Source organism: Chiloscyllium plagiosum, chromosome 5 (genome assembly GCF_004010195.1).
Source record: "Chiloscyllium plagiosum isolate BGI_BamShark_2017 chromosome 5, ASM401019v2, whole genome shotgun sequence".
NCBI classification, from domain to species: Eukaryota; Metazoa; Chordata; class Chondrichthyes; order Orectolobiformes; family Hemiscylliidae; genus Chiloscyllium; species Chiloscyllium plagiosum.
Genome location: NC_057714.1, coordinates 42,102,057 through 42,119,168, shown reverse-complemented (window position 1 = coordinate 42,119,168; position 17,112 = coordinate 42,102,057). Strand labels below are relative to the sequence as shown.

Here is a 17,112-nt window from a genome sequence, read left to right as displayed (position 1 = left end):
CAGATAATTTCTTTTCTGCTTGGAAATTTCCTGCCTGTGCAGATTGTTTTGAAACCACCATTGTTCTGGCCATTGAAAATTACCAATTACATTTTGTTTAGTTAAATTTTTTGCTAAATTTTGATGTTTGCTCCAAATGTTGGTATCCTATGAGAGAAAACCTCTGCACACCCTGATATACAAATATCATTTATCATTGTTTTGTTATCAGCTGGTATGTCCAGAGATTTGTTCACGAGGTATCATGTCTAATTATTTTAGTCGCAGATACAAGAGCTAGTTTCAGGCAAGGGCTACTTCTAGGTTCCAAAATGACATGGAACTTACTAACTGTCCCCAGTATGATTACTTATGTTCAACTATTAAGATGCCATGCAGTTTGGCAGAATTGAGCTTCATTTACTTCTTGAATCAAAGTGCCTCGTGAAATGGATTTTCATTCTTTTGTGGAGAAATGTGAAAGTGTGCAAGTTGACATTAGGAGTACAATTATTGACTTAGGATTATTCACCTTTATTTATAGTTATAAATATTCTTCAAAGAAAGGTATACTCAACATGCTGTAATTATTGGCTTCTGTTCTTTGCAATAATATTAACAATGGATTTTCTCAGTTGTACTCATCTGTTTGATTAATAGGCCTTCATATATCCACAGGTTTCAATGTGGCTCCATGTATTAATGCTGTAAATTGATTGCGTTTTGAATTTTTGCGATTAGATTGAGTTTTTTTCTTTCAGAAATATTGAATTTACTACGTTTCTTTAACAAATTTATGTAATTTTACATTAGTAATTGTAGTTTCCATTTTGGCATTAGCAGAGCTGTTTATCACTTGGCTAGTAATTCAAAGTCAGTGTTGGGACATTGAACCAAAAATATAGCAAATAAGAATGTGTTTTAATTCATTATAATGCTTCAATTGTGCTTCTGTAAATAGTCCTTCCTAATTTTTCCCTTGAAATATTTATCCAGTTCCAATGCAGAAGTGATTGTTATACATGTCTTTGACAATAATATAATTATTAATTAAGTTATAGTAGTGAAATAGTTTCCATCACAAGGTAACAGACTTAAAATGTTTTATCGCTGAAAGTCAAACTGGTATTTTGCTTTCAGTTATATTAACTGAATATGAAGATACATATCTAAGGGATATAGTAAAGAAAGGGCATATTGGATTTTGATTGGAAAAGTCCTCAAATTGTTAGGTACCACTCTAGTTTTTTCATTCTATTGCATGATTTTATCCATGGTATGTGGAGTATAGCCTTTAGTGAAGAGTGATGACTTCTACATCTAAAATTGAGCTTTACTTTTGTTTTAAGTTTTAACAAGTTTTCTTGTTTCACTGTAGAATGGTTTATTGAAATGATGTGTGTGATTCCTTGTACACTGTAGATATCTTCTTTTAGTACATCAAGAGTAAACATTATGATTACAGTTGGGACTGTTCAAGTTTATTGGAGAAAACATTACAACCTGGAAAATACCGGACCTCACAGTACATAATTAATTTTGACTTTCTCATTGCTATTCATGCTCTAAATTTAACTGATATCTTTCAAAGAAAATGCATGAAGAGAAAGAAAATGGTTTGGCTTTAATTGAGAGCTGTTGTGAGGTAGAATATACTGTATACTCTAGTATGAGAATGACATTGACTGTTAAATAAGTTTTTTCATCATATCAGAAGCTGTTCATATATTTTGCAGAACTCCCTGACCCTTTTTTTTTAAAAATTCATCTAGTTACAGATTAAGCATTCTGTTACTGAAGCTGAAATTCAGAAATTGAAAACTAAGGTAAGGGGCTATAAAATGATTTTTTTAATACTTTAGGGTACATTTGTTATTCTGTTTTTTTTTCTCAGTAAGCACTTAATTAAATAATTTCTTCAGTATTTTTGAAAAAGCCTTGAAAAGCCAGTTACAAAGGATCAGTTCTAATATTGCTTCAAAGCAGCATTTTTTGTGAATAGATTATGAACCATCTATGAAGTGTTCATTTTTGACAAACACAAGAAAAATATTTTGTTGTGATTCTCATTTTGTTTTTTTTTAATTTGACCTTACATGATTTTTCTTTGCATGAATGCACTCATGGGGGGGCTGTTTCTTTGACTTTGCCTGTTAATTGAATAAAAGTAATTTGTCTAAATTAAAATGGATCATTTCTCATTGTGTAATCAGATATTTTTGTTTTTGATCTTCATAGCTGATTATTTCATTTGAAGTGGCACTTTCTCCATCTGTATATTCTACGCTGATTGCAATATCGGTGTTAGAAATCTAATTTGACTTTTGTGGGTGCAGCAATGTCAAAGAAACTGAAAAGAACCCCAAAAATTGGGTTCAATTTGAATATGTCCCTTCACCCATCCACCCACTTCTGCTTTGATGGAGAGTGTAAGGGTTATGGTTGGACTAGTTCTTCTGCTTTGTCAGCATCAGTTCTGTGCTGGTTCCTGACCATAGTAACTCTGTCAAAGCAAATCTCTCTCCTCCTTCTGGATAACATGGTGATCTCCAAATTTGCCATCATCTTTCTGCTTTGCAACTGATTCTGCTTGCTCCAGGATCTTAATTGCAATGTGAATTATTCCATCAATGCATCCTCTCACACTGAACCCATCAAATAGATTCTGAACTTAACTTGTCTATCACATCCCTCTCCGAACTGAGGCAATATTCATTGATGCTGCACACTTGCTCAACTTACTAACAGGATGGTTTTCAGACTATAATAATGACTCACTTCTGTCATCCCCTTTCTATTCTTCTTTATGATGAGGATATTTGCTTCCTCGTAAATGCTACATAACAAAGCACATGTAGTTTGAAGCTTGCTATGACATTGCGTTCATTTTAATTTCCTAATCAAAACCACTATTGGAGCAGATTTTTAAAATGTGTGGACATACATGTGTGTACATGCATTAAAACACGTGTATATATAAGGCTGATGCAATATTCCAAACAAATAGTCATTTGATATTACAGAACTTGAGTATCTTTTCACACTCATCAGGACATTTCACAAGAAATACCAAATAAAATATTGTTATCCTGTATAAGAGGAGAGTTGTCAAGTCGATTCTCATTGGTAGAAGCATTACTATAGAGATTTCACCAGTTAATGATGACTCACAGCTATTCACCAAGCTTTGTTTGAACATTAAACCAGGGAGGTTGACTTTGATCAGTTAAAGCACTAGTCTGGGAAAGAACCAGAAAATGGCTGTCACTGCTTTGAGTTGAACTAGGTGTAGTTATGGACTCAAATATAGCAAACATATTATTGTCATATTGGAAAGATGCATAGGGTAAGGGGTTAAGTGTTATTTCAGTTGAAGACAGTTTCTCATGGGCACAAAGTTATTTGCAAAAACTGCATCTAGCTAGGATGCCATGGCAATGTAATCTGTTTGGACATACATGATGTTAAAATGGAACTCAAATGCATGAGTTGCTGTGTTCATAACTTAATGAATACTAATTGACACAATGATAGTTTTTCTAGACTTCCATGATATGGTACTGCAGTTCAAATATCTGTGGTTTACTTGATTGGTACATTGGTGAATAAGCTAACAATGTCAAATGAGCAGATGGACACTGCATTACTATTACAACACTATACAATACTGACAAAATACATGTGACAATTAATAAATCAAATCAAATACTAATGATGTGCAAATCCTGTATGGCCTTCATGAATGTGAGGGAATCCTTCAATGTGTATGTGGGAAATGTGGTTAGAACATTTTGTAGTTATTCATTCAACTATATGGACAGTTCATGATCATAGATAAGTTAGGGTAAAGGAATATCAGTTTTACATGTCTTGGACAGCACATTAGTCTGGATAGAATGAGCTGTAAGGACGCACTGTATCACCTGGCAACATGTTGCTCTGATAAAGGTTCTGCAAGTGCTTTTAGATTCCTGAAAGCTGTACAAGCATCTGTACTTAGAACCATCATGAAAAATTGCATGCAATGTTACACTTGGCAAAAGTGAAGACTGCAGATGCTGGAAACCAAAGTTTAGATCAGAGTGGCGCTGGAAAAGCACAGCAGGTCAGGCAGCATCCGAGGAGCAGGAAAATTGATGTTTCAGGAAAAAGCCCTTCATAGAGCTCTATTCCTGATGAAGGGCTTTTACCCGAAACGTCAATTTTCCTGCTCGTCGGATGCTGCCTGACCTGCTGTGCTTTTCCAGCACCACTCTGATCAAAGCTGCAGTGTTACACTTGTGAAGGATGCCTATTCCAGTCCCTTTGTAAAATTTCTCATGTGATACAATATAAATGTTAGTTTTCCTTGAGGTTGGTATTTCTTATGAATTGGCCTGATTAGTGCAAGACAAAGTGGTTTGAAAAAAATGTATTTTGTTCTGCAATTCCAAATAATGTTTCTGTTTTTCAAAAACCCAATTGACAGAACTATTTGACTGCAACTTTACAAGTAAAGAAAATGGCAGGGTCTAGCTTCATTTACCAAACCAGCTGTGACCTCTGATACTCCTTAAAGTTGTCAAATTTCAAGGCTACCACTCCAGACTCTGCCATCACTTTCATTTTTACAATCATAGAATTTTACAGTATAGAAGGACGCCATTTGACCCCTTTTGTCTGTAGTGTCTCCCAAAAGAGCTGCCCAGCTGATCCATTCTCCAGCTCCATCTCAGTTGCCCTCTAAATTAATCACTTGTAAATATATATCCATCCCTCTTTTGAAGCCTTTATCTCCAATACCCTCCCAGGCAGTGCATTCCAAATCCTAACAACTCTCTGAGTAAAGAAATTTCTCCTCACTTCAATCCTAGCTATGTTCTGGCAATCTTGACCTCTAGTTACTAACATACCAACAAGTCGAAACAGAATATCCATCTTTCCCCTACTAAAATTGTTCATAATTTTGAACACCTCAATAAGGTCACTTCTTAAACTTCTCTGCTCCAAGGTCACCTCTTAATCTTCTCTGCTTGATTATTTTCCTCCCTCCTTTTCCTGCCATTTTACTTCTTCTAGACTCTTCACTGCTAAACTTAAATAAGGAGCAAAAGTTGAGCAGGCTAGGCTTGTAGCCACGTAGTTCAGAAGAGTAAGAGGTGAATTGATTGAAGCAAAAAGTCCTGAAGGGTCCTGACAAGGTAGCTGTGTAGAGGATATTATCCCTTATGGGACAATCTAGAAATAAGGGTTATGGTTTAAAAATCAAGGGCCACCCACGTAAAACAGAGATTAGGTGAAATATGTTCAAACAATCCTGAATTTTTGGAACACTCCTCCTGAAAAGGTGTTGGAAGCAGAGTCATGGTATATTTTTAAGGTAGAGATAGGTAGGTTTTCAAGTAAAGGGTTGAAAGGTTACCAGGGGTGGGGGGCACATGTAGATTTGAGGGTACAGTCAGATTAGCATTGATCTTACAGAATGGCCTGAGGGGTTGAATGGCCTGGTTTCTATGTTCACATTTTTGCCTGTATGAAACCCTAACTCTTTCTCTCCCTATTGAGGTGGTCTGACCTGAATATTTTCTGCACTCCATTTTATTCCACTATTTTAATTGTTGTAAACAGTCTGGTTCCCTTCAACTTTTCCTGATTATCTTGGGTTCCTTTCAACTTGCCCCAATTAAAATACCCGAGGTGTTCAAGGTTTGTGTAAAGATATGTAGCTCAGGTGCCAATTGCAGTTGTTGTGGGTATGTTTGCCAAACTGGGAAGTTGGTTTGCAGCCATTTTGTCCCCTTTCTAGGTGACTGCCTCAGTGCTCTGGAGCTTCCTGTGGAGTGTTGCTGCATTTGTCGGTTGAATTTATTTGATTTTATTTCTGCTGCTTCTGGTTGCTTGTTGCAGTGATTGGTATATTGGGTCCAGGTCATGTGTATTTTGATGGAATCCATAGAAGGGTGCCATGCTTCTAGAAATTCTCTGGCTATCCTTTGTTTGACGTATCCTATTATAGTTGTGTTGTCCCAGTCGAATTTGTCTGTATGTATAGCTATCAGGGACAGTTGGTCGTGACGTTTACTGGCTAGTTGATGTTCAAGATAGTTAGTTGTCTGCCTGTTTGTCCTATATAGTGTTTCGTGCAGTCCTTGCAAGGAATCTTGTACACCACATTTGTCCTGCACATGATTAACCAATATGCCAACCACTGCAACGAACAACTGGAACCAGCAACTGGAAACAGTGGGAACGAAATCAAATAAATTCCAACTGACACAGTACAGCAGCGCTTCACAGGAAGCTCAAGAGCACTGAGGATGTCACCTAGAAAGGGGATGAAACACCTGCAAACCAACTTCTTAGCTCGGCAAACATACCCACAACTGCAAAATACCCGAGACTAAGGGATTAGCTATTGGCCTACACATAGCTCTATACCAACACTGCTTCACCTTCATTTGACATGTGTACTTATGTTAATACTGTCCAATTAGAACTGATAGAAGAGTATATATTTTCTTACAAATTTGATGTAAAATTGAAGTTGACAAATTACTTTCATAAGTACTGCATTTTTATAAGTTTTGCATTGGGTTAAAGTCATATATTTGTATTTTCCAGCTTCAGTTAGCAGAGAATGAGAAGGTTCAATGGGAAATGGAGAAAACACAACTCCAGCAGAGCATTGAAGAGAACAAAGAAAGAATGTTGAAGTTGGAGAGCTACTGGATTGAGGCACAGTCCCTGTGTCATACAGTCAACGAACATTTAAAAGAGACCCAAAGCCAATACCAGGCCTTAGAAAAGAAATATAATAAAGCCAAGAAACTAATTAAAGATTACCAGCAGAAGTAAGAAATTAAACTTTTAAAAATCTAGTTTTGTGATCTGAATATGATTTACTGAACCTGAAAACTCTCCGGAAACTTTTTTTCAGGGAAATAGAATTTGTTAAGCATCAAGATGCTGAAAGAAAGAAATTTGAAGAAGTTGAAAAACTACATGCAGCAGAAGTTCAGAAACTTCAGAGTAGGGTAAGAGATGGCACAGGATTAATTCTTTAAACTGGCAATTTTTTTTTCAAAATCCTTGAAATAATTCAAAGAAATTCAGATTTTTCTGGTAAATTATGGAACATGCCTTACATTTTTAATCGCACTTCTAAGTATTAACTAAATTTTGTCTTGTTGTGAAACCCCAAATTTCTTTTACGTACATCAGGAAACCTAGCTTTCAAGGACAAAAGAGAGAAAATAAAGGGTTGTTGATTTAATCTCTTTCTACTTTACAGACATTTTTGAGCTTCTGTAAGAGAAGCAACACATCTGTGCAGAAGCATCCTTACAGTTCTTATAAATACATGGAAATTAAGAAAGAGAAAACTAAAGGCTTTTGAAAAATCAGATGGGCATCTATTTGGAATGACTTGTCAAGAAAGCTTTCATTATAGCTCTTGCACCAGGGTTCCCTCTGACTGGAGGTTCTTAATCAAGCAGCAGAAAGGCCAGAGAACAAGTGGAATCTTTCCTTCACGGATTCCCAAGAGTAGAAACCCCCTGTTCTTGCACAGCACTTAGAAGGTTCAGCAGCCACAAGCCATTGCCACTGTTACCACACTAAGCGTTGCAGAAGCAACTGATTTTCCTTCCCTCCTTCCAGTGCAAATCCCTGGCAGAAAGACTATACTGGAGGACATATGAATGATAAAGTATAAATCAAAATTACGGAGGTATTTTGGGTATTCGTGACATAAGCGTGAGTAGAATAACAAGAAGGCTTGATAATAGTTAAGTTTTTTTGCCTTTTTCTGGCTTATGCTTTTCGCTTAATGATTGCAAGTTGTCACCCTCTGGTCCATTGGCCCAATTTCCATTTCCAAAGGTAATGGAAAAATGTTAATATATAACACTCCTCCAGTATTTTGGAATCCACAGCTTTGTAATTTTTTCAGTTTTTATCTTTATTAATTTCTTACAATAAAGCCCCTGTTGATTGTGTATAAACAATCATTATTCTTTCACATCTGTCATGTAGTGATACAATCCTCAGTATCTTCTTTCGTAAAAACTAAGATGTTATGGGTTTGGCTCATTTAACACTGGACGGTCATTTCCTGTAATGAAACCTGGCTTACTAAACCATATATTTAATTTTGTAGTTGGTTAATAAGATTATTCATCACTGAAACAACTTCAAACGAGGCTGTAGATGTTATTTGACAACAGAACATAAGCTTGTTACAAAGAAAAGCACATATATGGAGGACAATTGGAATTATCTTCACTCAAATATCAAAACAAAATTTCAAAAAAAAAACAAAGTTCTGCGAATGCTGGAAATCAAAAACAAAAGCAGAAATTGCTGGGAAAACTCAGCTGGCCTGGCAGCACTTGTGGAGAGAAAGCAGAGTTAACGTTTTGGGTCCAGTGACTCTTCTTCAGGATTGATTGGGATAAGGATGTGGGAGAAGGTGCTTGGGCCCTAAAATTATTAAATTTGATGTTGAGTCCCAAAGGCTGCAGGATCCTCAAGTGGAAAATGAGATGCTGCTCTTCTAGCTTGCATGGAGATTTGCTGGAGCACTGCAGCAAACCAGAGATAGAGATGTTGGCTGGGAGCACAGTGGTTTGTTAAAGTGGCAGGCAACAGGAAACTCTGGGTCATTTTGAAAACATATCATATAGTGTTCTGCAAAGTGGTCACCCAGTCTGCATTTTGTCTCTCCACTGTAGAGGAGACCACATTGTGAGTAGTAAATATAGTAGACTATGTTGAGTGAAGTGCAGGTAAATCACTGACTCACCTGGAAGGTGTGTCTGGATCCTTGGATAATGAGGAGGGAAGAAGTAAATGGACAGGTGTTACGCCTTCTGAGATTGCATGAGAAGGTGCCACCAAGGTTTGGGGAGGTGTTAGAGTGGAGGAGGAGTAGACCAGTGTATCCCGGAGAGATTGTCCCTGTAGAAGGTTGACAAGGAGGGGGAGGGGAGTATGTCCAGCTGGAGGTGGCAGAAGTGGTGGCTAATTGTTTTTCAGATGCTGGTGAGTTGGTAAGTGAGGACCATGGCGACCGTGTCGCTGTTGTGAAAGGGAAGAGAAGGGGAGTTTTGAGAAGATTTGTTGCTCAGGTTGAGGTTCTGGATGTTGGTTTGCTTGCTGAGCTGGAAGGCGAAAGTGAGGACTACAGATACTGGAGATCAGAGTCGAGATTTGAGTGGTACTGAAAAAGCACAGCAAGTCAGACAGCATCGGAGGAGCAGGAAAATCAACGTTTTGGGCAGGAGCCCTTCATGTCTGCTGAGCTGCAAGATTCATTTTACGACGTTACTAGGTAACATCTTCACTCAATAATACCCTTACTGGCATAAAATTCACTAAAGAGGAGGAAAACAACAACAAACTGCCATTTCTAGATGTCACAGTAGAGTGAACAGCCAATGGGGAACTTCAAACCAGCGTCTACAGAAAAAGAACACATATGGACCAAATATTGAACTGCAGAAGCAATCACCCCAATATCCACAAACTGAGCTGCATCAGAACATTATTCCAATGAGCCACCACACACTGCCGCACAGAGGAACTATGTAGAGTAGAGGAAAATCATCTATATAGCGTATTCAAAAAGAAAGGGTATCAAATGAACACAGTCTGCCGATTTCTCAGCAACAAACATGCAGACAAAACGTGTCCAGAACCCCTAGCCACTCTCCCCTTCATTAAAGACATCTTAGAAATGACTGCCAGACTACTCAGACCCCTTGGCATCATGGTAGCCCGCAAACCCACCAACACACTGAAACAGCAGCTAATGAACTTGAAAGACCCTATACAGACAACAAGCAAAACTAATGTAATTTACAAAATACTGTGCAAGGACTGTAACAAACACTGCATTGGACAAACAGGCAGAAAACTAGCCACATGAACATCTACTAGCCACAAAACGACATGACCTGCTCTCATTAGTATCCTTACATACAGATGAGGAAGGACACCACTTCGACTGGGACAACACATTCATCCTAGGACAAGCCAAACAGAGACACACACGAGAATTCCTAGAAGCATGGCATTCCAACCGGAACTCTGTCAACAATCACATTGACTTGGACCCGATTTACCACCTCCTGAGAAAAAGAATAGGAAATGACACCACCATAGGAAGTGGCATTACCACAGGAAATGACATCACCAACCCAAATAAACCCAAACATATAAATAGAAAGCAGGTATCATCAGCACTGCTTCGTTCGGAGGCTCACTGATGATGTTACCTTGTATGGTGACAAAACGTCTGAAAATGAACCTTCTAGTTCAGCAAACAAACCTACATCCAGAAGGGATGAGGGCCACAGTGGGGCAGATGAATTGGATGCAGCTGAGGATCCTGTCAACCATGTTGGTGCAAAATCTTGGTTGAGAAAGAAGGTGGACATTTTGAAAGCCCCCTTATGGAAGTTGGCATCAGCTGCCAGAACAGATGCCATGAAGATGGAGAAACTGAGAGAATAGAATAGATTCTTTACAGGAAGCAAGGTGTGAGAATGTATAGTGAAGATAACTGTGGGAGTCGGTTTGTTTGTAGTGGATATTGGTGGTCAGTCTATCCCTAGAAATGGAAACTGATTTCAAGGAAGGGAAGGGAAGAGTTAGAGATAGATCAGGTGAAGGTAAGAGAAAGGTGGAAATTGAAAGCAAAACAAATAAACTTTTCCAATTCCAGATGAGAGGAGAAAACAACACCAATGATGTCATTGAGGTACTATGTATCAACAAAGTTTCAACTTGTTCACCAACAACATCTACTAGAGACTCAATCTCACAGAAGTACCTTTCCTGTCAAAGCTTTCTTTAAATCATTGCTTAACTTTGCCCAGTTTCTTTTTCTAGAACTGTGAAGACAACTTTGATTCCTCTGCTTGTCAGCTAATGTGAAGCTTCTCTGGTTCTAATGTCCTAAATTCTAATAATTTGAACATTTTTATCCTAGGTTTTGTAGTTAGTGCTATGTTCCCTGTAAGCCATGCTGTGCACCAGAAAAAAAAAGACCTCAACACTGCAAACAATACTCTGGATGTGATTTCACCAAATTCCTGTACAGTTGCAGCAAGACATCCCTGCTATTGTACTGGGATTCCCTTTCTATGAAGGCCAACAAACCATTTGCCTTATTTACAGCCTAGAACAGTTCCTATGGATTGGCAGGCAGTAAATGCTACCTAATCATACGAAAAAGGATTGGTCAAGAATGATTTTCCTTTTGTGGCTGACTGTCTGATCCTGTCACTGTTTTTCAAGTGCTCTGCTATTAAATCTTTTATAATGGACTCCAGCATTTTCCCAATTATGAATGTCAGGATAACTGGTCTAAAATTCTTTGTTTTCTCTCTATCTCCTTTTTCAAATGGGAGGTTGTGTTTGCTACGTACCAACCCATAGGAATTGTTCCAGAGTCTTTAGAATCTTGAAAGTTGATCACCAGTGTATTCACTATTTCTAGGGCCACTTCCATTAGGTTCTCTGGAATGTAGATTATCAGGACCTTAGGATTTATCAGCCTTTAATGTAATCAATTGCCCCAGTACCATTTCCCTTTTAATACTGATTTCCTTCAATTCCTCCCTCTCACTATGTATTCCCCAATGTGTATGGAAAGTTATTTGTCAAGGCCCCAGAACCAAAATATGCCATCTCTTTGTTTTTTTTCATTCATTCGTGAACCATGTGCATGGCTGGGTGGACAGCATTTATTGCCTGTCCCAAGTTGTCCTTGAAAAAGTGGTCATGAGCTGCCTTCCTGAACCGCTGCAGTACACATGCTGTAGGTTGACTCACAATGCCTTAGGGAGGGAATTCCAGAATTTGGTTCAATGACAGTGAAGGAGCGGCAAAGTACTTACAAGTCAGGATGGTGAGAGGCTTGGAGGGAAACCTGCAGATGATAGTGTTTCCATGTATCTGCTGCCCTTGTCCTTCCAAATGGAAGTGGTCGTTGGTTTAGAAGGTCCTATCTAAGTATCTTTGGTGAATTTCTGCAGTGCATCTTGTTAATAATACACACTGCCACTACTGAGCGTTAATGGAGGAGGGAATGGATGTTTGTGGATTTGGTGCCAATCAAGTGGGCTATTTTGTCTTCAATGATGGCAAGTTTCATGAGCGTTGATGGAGCTGCATCCATCCAGGCAAATGGGGAGTATTCCACCATACTCCTGACTTGTGCCTTGTAGATGGTGGACAGGCTTTGGGGAGTGGAGAGGTAAATTACTTGTTGCAGTTTTCCAAGTCTCTGACCTGCTCTTGTAGCCACTATATTTGTATGCTGACTCCAGTTGAATTTCTTGGTGAATAGTAACTCCCAGGATTTTGATAATGAGGAATTCAGTGGTGGTAACCACTGAATGTTAAGAGACAGTGGCTAGGTTGTCGTTTTTTGGAAATGGTCATGGTATTTATGTAGCACGATGGTAGTTTACTACTTGTCAGCCCTTGCCTGGATATTGTCCAGATCTTGATGCATTTAAACATGGGCCACTTCAGTATCTGAAGCGTTGCAAATGGTGCATAACATTGAGCAATCATCGGCGAACATCCCCACTCTGACCTTATGATGGAGGGAAGGTCATTGACAAAGCACCTGACTATGGTAAAGCCTAGAACACTACCCTGAGGCTCTCGTGCAGAAATGTTCTAGAACTGACATAACTGACCTCTGACAACTGCAACCATCAGGTATGCAAGGTATGACTCCATCCAGCAGAGAGTTTGCCACCTGATTACCATTGATTCCAGTTATTCTCAGGCTCTTTGATGCCACAGTCAGCTGAATGCAACCTTTATGTCAAGAGCAGTCAGTCTCACTTGTGGAGTCATAGAGATGTACAACATGGAAACAGACCCTTCGGACCAACTTGACCATGCCGACCAGATATCCTAACCTAATCTAGTCCCATTTGCCAGCATTTGGCCCATCCTCTAAACCCTTCCTATTCATATACCCATCCAGATGCCTTTTACGTGTTGTAATTGTACCAGCCTCCACCCCTTCCTCTGGTAGCTCATTCCAAACATGTACCACCCTCTACGTGAAAAAGTTGCCACTTAGGTTCCTTTTAAATTTTTCCCCTCTCACCCTAAACCTATGCCTTCTATTTCTGGACTCCCCCATTCCAGGGTAAAAAGCCTTGTCTATTTACCTTATCCATGCACCTCATGATTTTATAAACCTCTATAGGGTCACCCCTCAGCCTCCGATGCTCCAGGAAAAACAACCCCAGCCTATTCAGCCTCTCCCTATACTCAAATCCTCCAACCTTGGCAACATCCCTGTAAATCTTTTTTGAACCTTTTCAAGTTTCACAACATCTTCCAATAGGAGTAGATCAGAATTTCATGCAATATTCCAAAAGTGGCCTCTCGTATTTGGTGCTTTTGTCCATGCTTGAGCCAAGGCTGTAATGATGTCAGGAGTTGAGTGGCTCTGGTGGAACCCAAACTAGGCATCACTGAGCAGGTTATTGCTGAGCAGGTTGATGACTCCTTCTATCACTTTACTGATGATCGTATGTAGAGTTATGAGGCATTAATTGACCTGGTTTTTGTACATAAGGCATAACTGCACAATTTTCCATGTTGTCAGGTGTATGCCAGCATTGTAATTGTACTGGAAGAGCATGGCGCGGGGAATGGCAAGTATAGAAGCACAGGTGTTCAGTACTGTTGCCAAAATGTTGTCAGAGCTCATAGCCTTTGCAGTATTGAGTGTCTCCAAGTGTTTCTTAATAGACATGGAGTGAATTGGATTGGCTGAAGACCAATTGGATATCATCTCTGAATACCGCCTGTGATGCTCGGAACCACTGGAGGAGACTGAGATGGATCATCCATTTGGCACTTCAGGCTAATGATTGCTGTGAATGCTTCAGCCTTATCTTTTGCACTGACATGTTGTGCTCTTTCATCATTGTGGATCGAGATACTTGTGAAGCCGCCTCTTCCATGTGAGTTGTTTAATTGTCCACCACCATTTGCGACTGAATGTGGCTGGTCTGTAGAGTTTAAACCTGATCTGTTCTGGGATTGCTTTGCTCTGTCTAACACTTGCTGCTTATGCTGTTTGGCATGCAAGTAGTCCTAGTTACAAATTTAACCAGTTTCAACCCTCACTTTTAGGTATGCCTGGTGTTGTTCCTAGCATGCTACCCTACACTCTTCACTGAACCAGGGTTAGTCCCCTGTCTTGATGGTAATGGTTGAATCGAGGACATGCTAGGACATAAGGTTGCAATTGTACTGAAGTACAATTTCGGTGCTTGTGACGACCCACAGCATGTCATAAGTGTCCAGTTTTGAGGTGCTAGATCTGTTCAAAGGCTGATGATCGTATGTAGAGTTTAGCACATTGATAGTGCCATACAACGCCGTGGAGTTATTCTCAATGTGAAGGCAGGGCTTTGTCTCCATAAGGACTTTGCACTGGTCACTCATTGATATTATATTGAATAAATGCATCTGTGGAATACAGATTGGTGAGGGTGAGTCAAGTATTTCCCTCTTGATAGTTTCCTCACCACCTGTCGCAGATGCAGTCTAGCAACTATGTCCTTTAGGACTCCACCAGCTCAGTCTGTGCTGCTGAGCATCTCTTGGTGTTGATCATTGAAATCCTTCATCCACGAAATATTTTGAGCCCATCCCACCCTCAGTGCTTTCTCAAAATATTGTTGAAAATGGAGCAGTACTGAAGCATCTGGTTCTTGGATGTGCCCTTACCCATTTTTAACCAGAAGCCATGAGACTTCATGAGCTTAGAAGTCAATTTTGAGAATTTTCAAGGCGACTCCCTGCCAACTGTTCACCACTGTTTTGCCACCTCTGATGAGTCTGTCCTGTCAGTGAGATGGAACATCTATAGAGATTGTGATGGTGGTGTCTATAACATTTTCTGTACGGTATGATTCTGTGAGTGTGACTGTGTCAGGCTGTTGCTTAACTAACCTGTGAGACAGCTCTCTCAATTTTGGTACCAGCTTCCAGATGTTGGTAAGGAGGACAATTTTCAGGGTTGACATTACTGTTTCTGCAATTATCTTTTCCAGTAACTAGGTTGATACCAGGTGGTCTGTCCAATTTCATTTCTTTGAGTCTTTGTCGCGATTGATAATCCTGGGTGGTTTGCTAGGCCATTTCAGAGGGCAGTTGAAAGTCAGCCACCTTGCCATGGATCTGGAGTTATAAGTAGACCAGACCAGGTGAGGATGACAGATTTCCTTTCCTGTAGGGCATCAGTGAGCCAGATGGATGTTTCTACAGTTGACAATTTAAGTGGGTTCTTCATTCCACTATTTCTTTATTACTGAATTTGTCTTCTGTGGCAGGATTCAGACTCAGAATATTAGCTGAGTTTCTGGGTTAATAGTTTGAAGATAATACCACTAGGCGATTGTGTCCTCCGTTATAACTTCCCTGGTTCCAACTGTAAGGGACCTACTTTTGCCTTCACTAATCTTCTCCTCTTCACGTACGTACGGAAGCATTTGCAATCAGTTTGTATGTTCCCCACAAGCTTACTCTCAAACTGTATTTTTCTACTGTAGATCAATTAATTTGTCCTCTTTTACTGAAAATTAAACTGCACACGCTTTTCAGGTCTGCTGTTTTTTTCACCAGTTTGTATGCCTCATCATTGGAATTGCTACTATCCCTAACTTCCCTTCTTAACCATGATTGGACCACCTTTTCCAATTTTTTTGTGCCAGACAGGATTGAATAATTGTCGCAGTTCCTCCATGCAGTCTTTAAATATTTACCTTTCCGTATCTATCATCATCCCTTTCAGTAATACTCCCTAATTCATCCTCGCCAGCTCACACCCATGCAATGGTAATTGCCTTTATTTAGATTCAGGACTCTAGTCTCAGAATCAACTACACCACTCTCTGACCTAACTGCTCAGAGGCCAAGTTCCGCCACCAAGTCACCCCTTATTTACTAGTGCACAGTACACAGGCTGTGGCCAGCCCGTTTGGAGTCAGTTCTCAACTGAGAAGATTCTAATCTCTTGGCTATATTGATCAACCAAGATTTTCTTGACTGGGGTTATTAACCTGGGTGGTAGTCATGGGGGACTTTAACATGCACATTAATTGACGAATCAGGTCGGTAGAGGCAGTCTTGAAAACAAGTTCATAGATCTCGTCCATGATAACTTTGTTGAACAGTATGTTACTGAACCTACAAAGGAACATGCAATCTTAGATCTGGTCCTCAATAATGAGAAAGGTAAATTAATGATCTCAGAGTTAAGGATCCTGTCGGAAAGAATGATCACAGTATGATTGAGTTTTGGATACAAATGGAGGGTGAAATAGTATCATCTAAAACCAGGGTATTATGCTTAAATAAGGGAAATATAATGGGATGAGAATAGAGTTGGCTAAATTAGACTGGGCACACAAGTTACATGGTGGGAAAGTTGAGGAACAGTGGAGGACTTCCAAAGAGATTTTTCAAAGTGCTCAAGGAAAATAGATTTCGATCAAAAATAAGGTTAGCAAGGGTAGGAAGAGCAAGTCTTGGATAACCAAGGAAATAAAGAAAAGCATTCAATTAAAAGCTCAGGCTTACAAAGTAACCAAGAGTAGTGGGAAATAGGAAGATTGGGAAAACTTTAAAAAGCAACAAAGGGGGGGGGGGGGAGTTCGAGATGGCAGTGACCCAGTAGGTCTGAACCAGACAAAGTGGTGCACTCACCTTCCTTTTATTACTCAATTTGGTAGAAATAGTTATTTTTTGACCCCTAGAATTGTGCCAGTTTGAAATAGTTAGAAAAAATACCAAAAGGAAGGGACTGCGAGGATCGCAGCAAGCAGGGACCTCCGCTGAGACAACGGACATGCCCTGGCCGCAGTGTCAGCCTCTGCGATCACCTCAGGGGCCTCACCTATGGCGCAGAGCCTGGTCTCGGAGTTTCATAAACTCAGAGAGAATCAAATTACGATGGAGGAGACCCAGGCCGGGCTTGAACTGATCTCTGTCATGCTACAAAAACATGACCAGGAGATCCAGCGTCTTGGGCAGCATGTTAGGGAGGTGGAGCAATGGACCGTGGGCCCCAAAACCACGATGGAATCCTCAGTGGGTCAGGTCCAG

The 17,112-nt window shown here is 39.7% G+C and overlaps 1 protein-coding gene across 14 annotated transcripts in view; it reads left to right on the top strand.

The window, feature by feature from the left end:
- ppp1r9a (protein phosphatase 1, regulatory subunit 9A) overlaps positions 1-17,112 on the top strand; it is a 360,369-nt gene that overhangs the window by 201,939 nt on the left and 141,318 nt on the right. For all 14 annotated transcript variants that reach the window (XR_006311675.1, XR_006311674.1, XR_006311676.1 and 11 more), the window contains 3 exons: positions 1,752-1,805; positions 6,580-6,809; positions 6,896-6,992. Coding sequence is in view for 11 of the 14 variants with exons in the window: in XM_043689927.1 (XP_043545862.1) it covers positions 1,752-1,805; positions 6,580-6,809; positions 6,896-6,992 (381 nt within the window). In the remaining 3 variants the exon portion in view is untranslated. The remainder of the gene's footprint in view (positions 1-1,751; positions 1,806-6,579; positions 6,810-6,895; positions 6,993-17,112) is intronic.